We start from the raw sequence: 13,796 nt of genomic DNA, 5'->3' as shown, positions 1-13,796 counted from the left end.
ACACTGGTTTCCCTGCAGAGTGTTGGACCCTGAAACGTAGATCATTTTTCAGGGAAGCTGTGTGTAGCATATACATGGAGTCCAGGTGTCAGTCCTTTTGAGACAGGGACTGTGAGTGTAGTCAGAGTAGAGTGAGGGCCTCTGGGAAAAGCAGGGCGGAATATTTACAGTCAGAGCAATGTAACAATGGGCAAAGAAGTCCCTATTGAAACTCTGTTAAGCATTATGCAAAGTCAAGATCACACTAATTCTCTAAAGGAAAGATATCAGACTAAGAGTATAGACATCTTCAGTGAGATCAGTTAAAGGTCAAAAGGCCAGGAGCAACTTGGCTTGGAATGTTTGAGTGTTCCACAAGGGTATCTCAGCATAACCCGTGACTTCACTGTAAAGAGCCCTAGCAGACAGACAAAAGCCCAGCCCACCTGGAGGGCAGGGCAGGTGAGGCAAGTCCACACCCCTAAATTTTTTTCATGTTCTCAAAAAATCCTCAACTGCCTATAAAACCTCGTAGACAATGCACCACTACGGGCTCTTGTCCCCTCCTGGCGTAAGCCAGGAGCTCTGTCTGTCGTCTCACTGTATCTCTCAGTAAGTCTCCCTCGCTATCCTACCTTGACTGCTTGCTAAGTTTATTCTTCGACTCTGCAAACAAAAACCCCGGCATCACTTTTACCTCAAACCCCAGTGGACTGAAACTTATTTGTAACAGCCTTTACATGAAATTAATCTTTTGTTGCAAAAAACCCTCACTGTGTTTTATAAGATAAACTCACTTATGAAGTCTGGCAATTGGATATTTTCATGTGAAGCTAGGGCTCTTGGCTCCCCTGCAGCAGTGTAAATGAATACTGACTATTGCTCATATAGATACTTTGTTTTGCTTTTCTATCAGGTGTGGACACCTCAAGATCGCCAGTGTATCCTGGGTGCTTTGGCACAGTTACTTCTGGATAAGGACTATACTGTGCTGGTCGGTCGCCAGTTGCGTCCTGTCCTTTTGGATTTGCTGGAAAGGAATGCTGAAGCCATTAAAGCCGGAGGCCAGATCAACCATGATCTGCATGAACGACTCTGTGTGGCAATGAGCAAACTCATCGATAACCATCCTGACATCCTCCCGTGAGTGAGAGTTTTTGCTCTTCACATTTTTCTTTTAGGTGGTAGAACCTGCTCTATTAGGAAGTGAGGAGGAGTCTGAGCTGAGAAGGGAAGAGGTGGAAATAGCAGAAAGGAGAGAGGTGGGTGCTACTGTTTTATAAAAATAATCACAGCAGAATACATTTATCCATCTCAGTTCAGTGACCATTTATGAAGTTTCTTTTTAGTCTTGGCCATCAGGATAGGTCTGAAAAAGTAGCCAAGATATCTCCCCTGCCCTCAAGGATTATGTTATCTGATAAGACAGGCTTATGCAAGGCAGATTTAAGGCTCTGACAGCATCCACCTCAGATAGATGAGATTTCTTGCTTGCTGGTAAGGTTGAAGGGGCTAGGTTAGAAGAGTTGTAGTGTCCCTTCTTCTAACTTTCTATAAATCCATCCGAATTGGTGGTGTGAGAAGTTGTGTGGGAACTGGATTCTAATGTATTTCTCTTGTGGCCCGCTCTGTTTCCAGCCTGGTATGATTCACCACTCCTTAGGCAGCCTGCTATTCTCCTGCTTCTGGTCACCATATCGACGCTGAACTTAGTGCACGTGCCCGACCAACACAACGTACTAGAGCTTAGGACTCCTGGGCTCAAGCAGGCTTCCTGCCTCAGCCTCCCGAGTAGCTGGGGCTACACGCACTTGCCATCTCACCTGCCTTTTTCTTTTACTTTGGTAGTAAAATGTGGCTTGTGTGGAATAATCCAGAGGCAGTGAAATGAGTGTCAGGGGTTATTTCATTGAGAAGATAACTTTCACTCTAAACATGAATAATCTGTTCTGTATACTAATGGTAGCATCCATTTAAGTACATAGATATATGTTTTCTTTTTAATCTTTCCATTCTAACATACTCATTGCATTTTATGACCTCATGACTCTTTCTGTTACCCCAGGAAAGAGACCCTTCTCCTTAGTTTGTATATTCTCTAGGGTAAAATCTGATTGTGTTGTTCGCTTGGCTAAAAATGCTTTATTGATCCATTCATCATTGCTTAGATCAGAATTTTAGAGCACTCGTTGAATATAAAGGGTCTCTAGAGAAAAGGGTGCTGTAGTCAGCTAAGTTCCAGAGGGTGCACCAGTGGGTCCCCACTTTTGTATACTTGCAGTGGACCACAGTTCCCTTTGCCCGCCTGCCCTACCGTGTAGGGCCATGGTCAGTGCACTCTGCTCATTTCGCCCCATCCTCCTGAAAGACCCCTTTGGTCGGGTGAACCACTGGGTTATTGCTTATATGCCTATCTGTTTGGTGCTGCCTGGTGGCCCCACATGTGCTGCCAACAACAGCTACCAGTGCTAATAGAATACTGGCCTCCCACACCACAGCTGAATCTCGTAAAACCCATTTTTTCAATCTTCTTCAGAATATCATGAGTGGTAAATTACCAAGCCTCTGTTCCTGTTTGCTCCTTGAAGTCCAATCCTTCTCACCCATCCCCTGAATTCCCATTGTATCCTCTCACCAAGCTGACGTTCAGGTCTCTTCTCTTACCCAGCCCCTCTTGCTGTGCCCTCTGCCTGCTCCATAAACCTGCACACTCCCTTAGGTACTCAGCCTCTTCTCTGAGTGTCCCTTTTGCGTCCTTGTTTTCACTGATTCATGGTGGTCTTGATGCTGTGTCCCTTCTGATATTCAGGTGGGGGCTCTTTAAGCTTGCCTTGCACATCCCCCATGTCTAGCAGGTGGCCTCCTTTTTTTCCTGTGGAGTTTTCTGGACATTCTTTCCCTATTTGTATAACCCTTGTCTCTTGGGCACCTGCCATCTTCTGCTTTATTTTCTGCTGCTGCGATTGGTGATCATCGACCAATCTTCTAGTTGTTTGATACACTTGGCAACTGGCCCACCATCTTCTTCCCCACCCCAGCTTCTATCATCACTTGGGACACCTGAACAGTGCTGACTGTTGTTCATTGACTAGCTAATCTCTAGTGAACGTCTTTGTCACTCCACTTGCCCTGCTCCCTTCAGTGGTTACACCAGGGCGTAACATGCATCTGCACCACCACCTTTGAAATCACTGGTTTTAATGCCCCATTCCTGGACTCCCATCTCCTGTCCCCTAGTTTATTTGCTCAACTACAGTTAACACACTTCTTTCTCCTCACTGGGACTGCTAGTTCCTTCTTCTTATGTATCAGCTCCTTCCTGTTCATACTTTCTTTGTGCTGTTTGAAACTGTATTTTCCACATTATGGTTGCTGTCTTCCTGTTAATTTGTGCTCCTTTGTCCATCTCTTCAGTGTTGATGCCTGACTAGAAAACTCCCAAATCTTGATGAATACACCTTCTTCATGTCTGCAGTAGAGCAACTGAATCACACATCTGAGCATGGAGTTGGAGTGCCTGGATTCAAACAGCTGTTCTACACTTAGTAGCTTTGTGACCTTGAGCAAATAATCTAACCACTCTAGACTTGTTTCCTTATCTGTGCATCAGGGAAAAGAAGACCTAGTGTTGACAGACACCCTGTTCTACTCCCACTTCACAATAGACCTGGGCAGTGAGGGTGCAGAGAGCTAAACCAATAGCTTTCATTGTAGACCAACACACACAGGGAACAGAGGAGTTTGCTCTAACATCTTCCTACTCTGGGTTTCCTTCCAGTCATTCATGCCAAGGAATACAGTAGGAGAAACAGCAAGGATGTATTAGTACATCATTTATTTACCTTTACTGACTTGACCCGAATCCATTGAGAATCACCATGTCTGCAGTACACATAAGTTCTGAAAGTAGGCTTATGTCCTTAAAGTTTTTTTAATTATTGAGAATGGATGTATACTTTTTTTTTATTGTGGTAAAAACACATAAAATTTACCATCTTAACCAATTTTAACTGTACAGTTTAGAAGTGTCAACTCTATTTATTGTTGTAAAAAGATCTTCAGAAGCTTTTCATCTCACAGAACTGAAACTGTATACCCTTTAATCAATTTCCCTTTGCTCCTTTCTCCCCAGACCCTGGTAACCACTAACCACCATTCTACTCTCTGTATCTATGAATTTGACTACTTTAGGTACCTTATATAAGTGGAATCATACAGTATTTGTCCTTTTATGATTGGCTTATTTCACTTAGCATAATGTCCTGAAAGTTCATCTGTGTTGTCACATGTGACAGGATTTCCTTCCTTTTTAAGGCTGCACAGTATTCCATTGTATGTATACACCAAAATTTATTGATTCATCTATCAAAAGATATTTGGGTCACTTCCACCTCTTGGCTATTGTGAATCATGCTGTTATGAACATGGCTGCGCAAATATATGTCTTTAATACAGTGCTTTCAGTTTTGGTTGTATACCTAGAATCGAGATTGCTGGATCATATGGATCAGTGCATCATCTGATGCACAGTATTTCAGTTTAATTAAAATAATAGGTTTGCTCCATGGGGGAAAAGAAAAGATGGTAGTTCTATTTTTATTTTTTTAAGGAACTTCCATACTCTTCTGTAGTGGTTGTATCATTTTACAATCCCATCACTGTACAAGCTGGTTCTAGCTTCTCCACATCCTCACCAAAAATTGTTATTTTCTCTTTTTTTTGATAGTAGCTATCCTAATGGATGTGAGATGATAATCTCATTGGGGTTTTGATTTGCATTTTCCTGTTGATTAATGATGTTTCTTATTCTTGTTGGCCATTTGTATATCGTTTTTGGAGAACGTCTTCAAGTCCTTTCTCCATTTTTTTATCAGGTTATTGAATTTTTGTTACTGTTGAGTTGTAGTTCTTTATACATTCTGTATATTAATCCCTTATCAAACACATGATTTGCAAATATATTCTTCTGTTTTATAGGTAGTCTCTTTGCTGTACTGATTGTTTCCTTTGCTGTACAGAAGTGTTTTCATTTGATATAGTCCCATTTGTCTATATCTGCTTTTGGTGTCATATCCAAAAAAATCATTGTCAAATCAAATCCAGCTTTATGAAGCTTTTCCCCTGTGTTTTCTTCTGAGAGTTTTATAGGTTTGAGTCTTAACACTTAAGCCTGCAATTCATTTTGAGTTAATTTTTTATATGGTGTAAGGTAAAGGTTCATCTTCATTCTTTTCATGTGGTCATCAGTTTTCTCAACACCATTTGTTGAAGAAACTTCCCCATTGTGTGGTCTTGGCCCCTGTCAAAGATAATTTGATTATATAAATGGAGGTTTATTTCTAGACCTTTTTTCTGTTGGTCGGTGTGTTTGTCTTTATACCTGTACCATACTGTTTTGGATATGTAGTTTTATAATATGTTTTGAAGTTAGGACATGTGACTCCTCCATATTCTTTTGCCAAATTGTTTTGGCTAATTGTGGTCCCTTAAGATTCCACATAACTTTTAAGATGTTGTCGGTTTTTAAAAAATTTCAAAAATGCCTTTGAGATTTTAAATTTGTAGATCTCCTTGGATGGTATTGATATCCTAACAGTATTAAGTTTTCTATTCCATTAACATGGGATGTCTTTCCATTTACTTGTGTTTTTCTTTCAGCAATGTTTTGCAGTTTTCAAAGTACAAGTCTTTCACCTTGTTGGTTAGGTTTCTTTCCAAATATTTTATACATTTGATGTTATTGTAAATGGAATTATTTTTTTAATTTGCCTTTCTGTCTGTTCATTACTAGAATATAGAAATCCGACTGATCTTTGTGTGTTGTTTCTGTTTCCTGCAGTTTTGCTCAGTTCATCTAATCTAACAGTTTTTTTGTTGTTGTTGTTGTTGAATCTTTATGGTTTTCCACATCTGAGATATGTCATCTGTGACCAGAGATAATTTTATTTCTTCCCTTTGAATTTGTGTGCCTCTTATTTCTTTTTCTTACCTAATTGCTATGGCTAGGACTTAGGGTACTATGCTGAATAGAAATGATGAAAGAAGGCATCCTTGTTCCTGATTTTAGAGAAAAGCAGTCAGTCTTTTACCAGGACACATGATGTCAGTATGGGTTTTTCATATGGCCTTTATTGTATTGAGGTAGTTTCCTTGTGTCACTGGTTTGGTGAGTTTTTATCATAAAAGGGTCTTGAATCTTGTCAAATGCTTTTTCTGCACCAATCGAGAGCATCATGTGGTTCTTTTCCTTTATTCTGTTGACATGGTATTACAATGATTGTTTTTCATGTTACTCCATCATTGTGTTCCAAGAATGAATCCCACTTGGTCATCGTGTATAATCTTTTTAATGTACTGTTGATTTTGGTTTGATAGTATTTTGTTGAGTAGTCTTGCATCAATATTAATCGGAATTTTGATCCTTAGTTTTCTTTTATTGTACTGTCTTTGTCTGCCTTTGGTATCAGGGTAGTACTAGTTTCATAGACTGAACTTGGAAGTGTTCCCTCCTTTTCAACTTTTTAGAAGTGTTTGAAGAGGATCGGTATAAATTCTTTAAATGTTTGGTAGAATTCGCCAGTGAAGTCATGTGATCCTGGAATTTTCCTTGTTGGAAAGTTTTTGATTATTGATTCAATCTCCTCATTGGTCTGTTCAGATTTTCTTGGGAGATTGTGTTTCTAGGAATTTAAACATTTCTCCTAGGTTATCCAAGTTCTTGGCATATACTTCATAGTATTCTCCTATAGTTTGCTTTATTTCTGTGATATTGGTTGTAATATCCCCTCATTCATTTCTGATCGAGTCTGCTATCTTTTTTCTTAGTTAATTTAACTAAGAGTTTATCACTTTTCTTAATCTTTTCAAAACCAGCTCTTAATTTCTTTTTTTTCCCCCATTGTTTTTCTATTCTCTATCTCTGCTTTAATCTTTATTATTCCTTCTTTCTGTTAGTTTTGGTTTTAGTTTGTTCTTTTTCTAGGTGATTGGGGTGAGGTCTTTTTTAATATACATAATTTACAGCTATAAACTTCCCATGGGTTTTTGGTATGTTGTGTTTTTGTTTTCATTGGTGTCAAGGTAATTTCTAATTACCCTTTTGACTTCTTTGACCCATTGGTTGTTTAAGAGTATGTTGTTTAATTTCCACATATTTGAGGATTTCCCAGTTTTCTTTCCTTTGTCAATTTCTAGTATTGTTACATTGTGATAGGAAAAGATACTTTGTATGATTTCAATTTTTAAAAATTTGTTGATACTTGTTTTTTTGTACTAACATGTAGTCTCTCTTGGAGAATGTTCCATGTGCATGTGTGAAGAATGTGTATTCTGTTGTTGGGTGGAGTATTGTATGTATGTTCACTCCAGTTGGTCTATAGTTTTGTTTATGTCTTCTGTTTCCTTATTGATCTTCTGTCTTGGGCTATCCATTATTGAATGTGGGGTGTTGAAGTTTCCCACTGTTGTTGCATTGCTGTTTATTTTTCCTTTCAATTCTGTCAAAGTTTGCTTCATATATTTAGGAGCTCTGATGTTTGGGGGATAAATATTTAAAATCGTTTCATTTTCTTGGTGAATTGACTTTATATGTCCTTTTATCCTTATAATGTCCTTCTTTGTTTCTTTTTTTGTTTGTTTCCTGTTTTATTAATTTATTTATCTATTAGTAAGGTATCATTGATATACACTCTTATGATGGTTTCACAAGAAAAACAATGTGGTTATTACATTCACCCTTATTATTGAGTCCCCCTCCATACTCCATTGCAGTCACTGTCCATCAGTGTAGTCGGATGTCACAGAGTCCCTATTTGTCTTCTCTGAGCTACACTGTCTTCCCTGTGACCCCACACACACCATGTGCACCAATCATGATACCCCACAATCCCCTTCTCCCTCCCTCTCCACCTGCCTCCTCCTTTGTCTCTTAACTTTTTGATTTAAAGTTTGTTTTGTCTGATATTAATATAGCCATTTCTGCTTCCTTTTGGTTTCCATTTCCATGAAATGTTTTTTTCTCTTCATTTTCAGTCTATGTGTGTCTTTAGATTCAAAGTTAGCTTTTATATAGCATATAGTTTGATCCTGTTTTTTAATACATTCAACTATGTCTTTTTAGTGGGATATAAGCCACTTACATTTAAAGTAGTTACTGATATCGAAGGACTTCCTATGTAGGTACATTCCATTTTTTGAAAGTTTGCTTTGTGTCATTTTGATTTTATGAAAGACCTACATTATTACCTGTTTTTGCTAACTGAAAGAAACCAAAAGAGCATTTTTCCTTTTATGGAAAAGTGTGGAGAGTGAAAGTAGTCTGTTTTGCAGTGAGTCATTATAGAGGCAATGTGCATCCCAAGCAGTGAGAGTGACCCTAACAGGCTCCTTCTCTGGGAACTACACTTGGCGTATCAGCAGGAAACTGCCCTACCTTTGAAATATGTCTGTGGCCATCCATGCTTTATCTTGGTTTATTTTGTGCTTCCGTTAGAAAGATGTGTCCTAAGGTATAAGAAAAGCCTGAAAGGTTATTTTTTGAGTCTGGGAATGCTAAAAGTTCTTTCCATATATATTAATGGGAATTGTTTCTTTGCTTTATGCCATTTGGGCTTATGAAAGATTTCATAGAAATGCAGATAGTGGGGGAGACCTGCACTGCCATTTTATTGTTTTCTGTATGTCTTGTAGCTTTTTTGTCTCTCTTTCCCAGTACTGTCTTCCTTTGTGTTTCATGAGGATATCTCCTCTTCATCCTTTAAGATGCAACCAAAGCATCTCTTCTGAACTCCCAGAAGTACCTTTGAATACCTGTTATTTCTGATAATATTAAGATTTCTGTTGTCTTTTTTCTTTATGCCCATTATTGTTTCCATAAGTGATTGTCTTTATTACTAGATAGCAGGCTCCTCAAGGTAAGTATCTCCTTGGTTTTGTACCCCCAGTACTCAACAGTGTTTGGCTCATGGTGAGAAGCCAATAAAGGTTTTTTGAAAGGGAGTGCATTGTTACTAGTAAACACTTGCAGTGAGTACTTGTGATTTCTGTATCCTCTCAGATACCTTATGCCATGGTCCCGGTTCCTGAATTTGAGCAGGATACAGTCTTAGTACTGGGTGGCTTTAGCATTCTTCTCTTTTAGTTCTCAGACCCTTGAAATTTCTTGTTATCTCATATTGCGGTCCTGTTTCAAAGTGGAGATGTATACTTTGATATCCTCACCAACAAGTGAAAATGCTCTCTCTCTCTTTCTGAAGGTTCTCTCTGAGGTATTTCAAGGACACTTCTCCAGTCTTTCAAAGACTCTTCCTAGAGAGTTCAGATGCTACTTCAGTCCGCTTTGGGCGCAGGCGGATGAAGCTCCGGGACCTAATGGAAGCAGCTTACAAGTTTCTGCAGCAAGAGCAGTCTGTGTTCCGGGAGCTCTGGGACTGGAGCGTGTGTGTCCCTCTCCTCAGGAGCCACGACACATTGGTCCGCTGGTGCGTAGCTGTTGGACTTTTCCTGTGCCTTCAGTGTGGGCATGATAGAGGGAGTAAAGAGTTGTGTGCATGAGCAGAGAGGTGAAGCTATTTAAAATGTGTTTTTTATGTTCCTATTCCTTTTCCTTAATCATGTGTGACTTCAGAGGAAAACGAGATGATATGAATGGCGTGCCACTCTTTGCATGTTCTGTTGAGTGAATTCATTGTGCCTGATTTGTATTTTCTACTCTTAAGTGTATCATGTTAATTCTGCAAGATTTCCTTTGCTTGGGTTTGGTTGTCTGGTATGTGTTCTTTATTCCTTAGGATCCACTGCAGGTCCTGAATTTATGTTCTTTGGTTTTATTCAGGTACACAGCCAATTGTCTTGCTTTGGTTACCTGTATGAGTGAGGAACACAAGTTATCATTCCTTAAGAAGATTTTCAGTACTGAGGAGCTGATTCATTTCAGGTTGAGGTAAGCAGGAGCATTCCTGGAGATCCTGATGTGGCTTTACTGTGCATTAAAGTAATTGATGAGATCCTCATTTCTGTCAGGTTACTGGAAGAGGCCCAGCTACAGGACTTGGAGAAGGCCTTGGTTTTGGCCAATCCAGAAGCCTCCCTTTGGCGCAAAGAAAAGGAGCTGCGGTACTTACAGGGACACCTTGTTTCATCTGACCTTTCCTCCAGGGTGACTGCGGTCTGTGGTGTGGTGCTGCCTGGGCTTGGAGAGCAGGTATGTCAGGATCAGTAGGGGGTGTACCACCTTCCCCCTCCTAAACAGTGTGCTTTTTCCCTTGGCTGGGCTCTGTGTTACAGGTGGGAGCCAGATTGAATTTGCCAAATTGCTATTCCATTTACAGAAGTGTTCAGGGAGAGACTAAGAAATTCACCCATGCCCTTCCTCTCTGGATGTTCTCTTTGTTCCTGTTTAATGTTAAATTAGAAAATGTCCTGATGCCTCTGTGATGCTTTGAACTTTAGCAAAACCTTTCCATATACCCTCCCATTTATTTGCCATGACCACCACGTAAGGTCGGGTAGCACAAGCTGTTGCGCCGTGTTTATGTGCAACAAAGGCGGCATGACTTGCCTAGAGACCCTTGGGTCGCCCTTTGGCAGAGACAGGAGCAGGCCCAGGTATGACTCCCGCAGCCTCTCTCAGAACATTCCCTTTGCCTTTGTTTGGGGGACTAGTATCTGTAGTGAACTTCCTCCTGCCATTTGGAATGACCTTCTTTCTAAGAATATGGCTCCAGACCACACCTTGGAAAGGCTTATAGATCATAACCTGGTTCCATAAACTGAAACCATTGGGAGCCAGTCTGTTTTTCCCCAGTAGCCTTTAGTCAGCTGTCATTTTGTCTGATGGTCAGATTCACCCAGTTTTCTTCTTGGAGAAGTCCTGGGTCATTCCTTGAACCATCAGTTTGTCACCAGGCAGTACAGTTTTTTAAAAAGTATAATATACAGGTAAAAAGTGCCCATCTTAAATATACAGATCAATGATTATTCATAAATTGAATATATCTGTGTATCCAGTACTACAACACTTTGGAAGCCCCTTGTGTTTCCCTCTGGTCACTAAGAGACCCCACCCCTCTTTAACTACTCTCCTGATACAGATTAAGTTTGGAGTATTAGGATTTTCACATAGTTTGGGGTGGGTAGCAGTGGTAAGGCACTGGGGCAGAAGTGCAGAATGGTGCTATGGCTCAGCCTGTCTGCTAAATTGCTGAGAATAACAGCCCTGCAGAACGTTCAAAAACTCCTAGCCCTGAGTCTCAAATTGTCCTCACATATCTTTAAGAGATTAGCCATGTTCGAAAAGTTACTATTCTTAAAAGTTAGTAATCATACCGCTTTTCCAAGAGACCCTTTTTCCATGTTATATAAGGTGCATTTTTATTTAAAATTTTAAATAAAGAGGGAGAGAGAAAAAGAATGTTTGTGATGAGAAATATTATATATATTTTATATATATTTGTCATCACAAAGATTTTTAAGTATTTATTTCAGGGGTGTTAAGTATATTCACACTGTTAAACAAACAAACTCCGGAAGTTTTTCATCTTGCAAAATCAAAACACTAACTCCATTAAACATACTAGGTGCATTGTCATATGTAGTAAACTTTTGTTATAGAAAGTGTCAAACATGGTCCAAAGTAGAAACAATAGGGTAGTGAGTCCCCATGTATCCATCACCCAGTTTCAGTAGTTATAAACTCATGATCAATTATGTTTCATTTGTATTTCTGCACACTTTCCCTATACCATATTATTTTGAATCATCTCCCAGATAGCACATCATTTCATCCCAAATATTTTAGTACAGGTATGTAAAAGAAAAAGACTTCAAAAACACCTGTAATATTCTTTATGACACTTGAAAAAAATCAACTATTTTATAATATATAATTTTCTTTTAGTGTCCATATGCCCCTGATTATATCATAAATATTTATGATCTTAGATATGAGTTCCTAGAATATGGTGAGAGGAAGAAAGATTAAAATCCAGTCGTGACAGATGAGGTTTGCCTCCATTCCCATGTGTCAACTCTTTTGGCTTAAACTTTGGGAAACTTTTCTTGAAAGTTGTTAGCAAATTTTGCCCCTCCATCCCCAGGGGCTGGGGAAAGAATAAAAAGTAAAAAAGTCATTTCCTTTCTTTGGGTAACACTCCTTCTGTCATACTTCTGATGCTACTAATTTATTGGTTTTTGCAGTGTTTTATTGGGTTTTGCAGAGTTTTATGCAGTGGCTAGTGGCAGCATTGTTCTGGAAATTAATTAGTGCCCCTTGGAACATAGAGCCTTCTTGACATGCCTTTATTTCTCACTTGTTTCCCTAGGCTGGTAATGGGACTTCACCTCGTGAGCAGGAGCTGGCACACAGGTCTTTTGTTCTGGTTGAGTCAGTCTGCAAAAATCTTCAGACCCTGGCCATGGCAGTGGCTTCTCAGAATGCTGTATTGTTGGAAGGACCAATAGGTTGTGGCAAAACTTCCTTAGTTGAATATTTAGCTGGAATGACAGGTAGAAGGAAGCCCCCTCAGTTTTTCAAAGTCCAGCTCGGAGATCAGACTGACAGTAAGGTAATTAAGAAATGGCAAATATTGGTGGGTTAGCATGTTTGTAATTATTTGCACTGAAGTATTGTTTCTGCTAAGGGAATATGAGAAGAGTTAATGGTCGTTCTCATAACAGATAGGACCAAGGTGTAAAAACTTAAAGTGCTTGTATACATCCCTATTGGAAGTTTAATGGAATTAACCAAAGGTTGTAGCATTGACACCTCAGGTGTGTGGTTTCGATACTTTATGCTTTTTCTGCAGATGCTGTTGGGAATGTATCGCTGCACAGATGTCCCAGGAGAGTTTGTATGGCAGCCTGGCACCCTGACACAGGCAGCCACGAAGGGACACTGGATCCTTCTGGAGGATATTGACTATGCCCCATTAGATGTGGTATGTCATCTCACTGATTACTCACTAATTTCCTGTGTTTGAAGAGCATTTTGTTAATATTTTTAATATCTTTTTTTTTTTTTTTTTTTTAGATAATTATTTTTTATTGAAGGGTAGTTGACACACAGTATTACATTACATTAGTTTCAGGTGTACAACACAGTGATTCAACATTTATATACATGATAATTCTAAGTACCAGCTATCACCATACCAAGTTGTTACAATATTTTGACTATATTCCTTATGCTATACATTACATCCCGGTTGCTTATTTATTTTACAATTGGAAGTGTGTACTTTTTCTTGGTTGTTGTTGTTAGGGCATCTCTCATTTTTATTGATCAAATGGTTGTTAACAACAATAAAATTCTGTATAGGGGAGTCAATGCTCAATGCACAATCATTAATCCACCCCAAGCCTAATTTTCGTCAGTCTCCAATCTTCTGAAGCATAACGAACAAGTTCTTACATGGAGAACAAATTCTTACATAGTGAATAAGTTACATGGTGAACAGTACAAGGGCAGTCATCACAGAAACTTTTGGTTTTGCTCATGCATTATGAACTATAAACAGTCAGTTCAAATATGAATACACATTTGATTTTTATACTTGATTTATATGTGGATACCACATTTCTCTCTTTATTATTTTTAATAAGATGCTGAAGTGGTAGGTAGATACAACATAAAGGTAGAAAACATAGTTTAGTGTTGTAAGAGAGCAAATGTAGATGATCAGGTGTGTGCCTGTAGACTATGTGTTAATCCAAGCTAGACAAGGGCAATAAAACATCCACATATGCAGAAGATTTCTCTCAGTACAGGGGGGGTGAGGTTCTAAGCCTCACCTCTGTTGATCCCCAATTTCTCACCTGAT

The 13,796-nt window shown here is 39.2% G+C and overlaps 1 protein-coding gene across 3 annotated transcripts in view; it reads left to right on the top strand.

Annotated features, from left to right (window-relative positions):
- MDN1 (midasin AAA ATPase 1) overlaps nt 1-13,796 on the top strand; it is a 180,192-nt gene that overhangs the window by 7,890 nt on the left and 158,506 nt on the right. For all 3 annotated transcript variants that reach the window (XM_036882440.2, XM_036882434.2, XM_036882449.2), the window contains exons 2-7: nt 896-1,122; nt 9,234-9,458; nt 9,812-9,919; nt 10,000-10,180; nt 12,300-12,542; nt 12,783-12,914. In XM_036882440.2, coding sequence (XP_036738335.2) covers nt 896-1,122; nt 9,234-9,458; nt 9,812-9,919; nt 10,000-10,180; nt 12,300-12,542; nt 12,783-12,914 — 1,116 coding nt within the window. The remainder of the gene's footprint in view (nt 1-895; nt 1,123-9,233; nt 9,459-9,811; nt 9,920-9,999; nt 10,181-12,299; nt 12,543-12,782; nt 12,915-13,796) is intronic.

The sequence above is a fragment of the Manis pentadactyla genome, chromosome 12 (genome assembly GCF_030020395.1).
Source record: "Manis pentadactyla isolate mManPen7 chromosome 12, mManPen7.hap1, whole genome shotgun sequence".
Lineage (NCBI taxonomy): Eukaryota > Metazoa > Chordata > Mammalia > Pholidota > Manidae > Manis > Manis pentadactyla.
The sequence above is the reverse complement of the archived record's forward strand: the minus strand, read 5'-3'. Positions and strand labels throughout refer to the sequence as shown.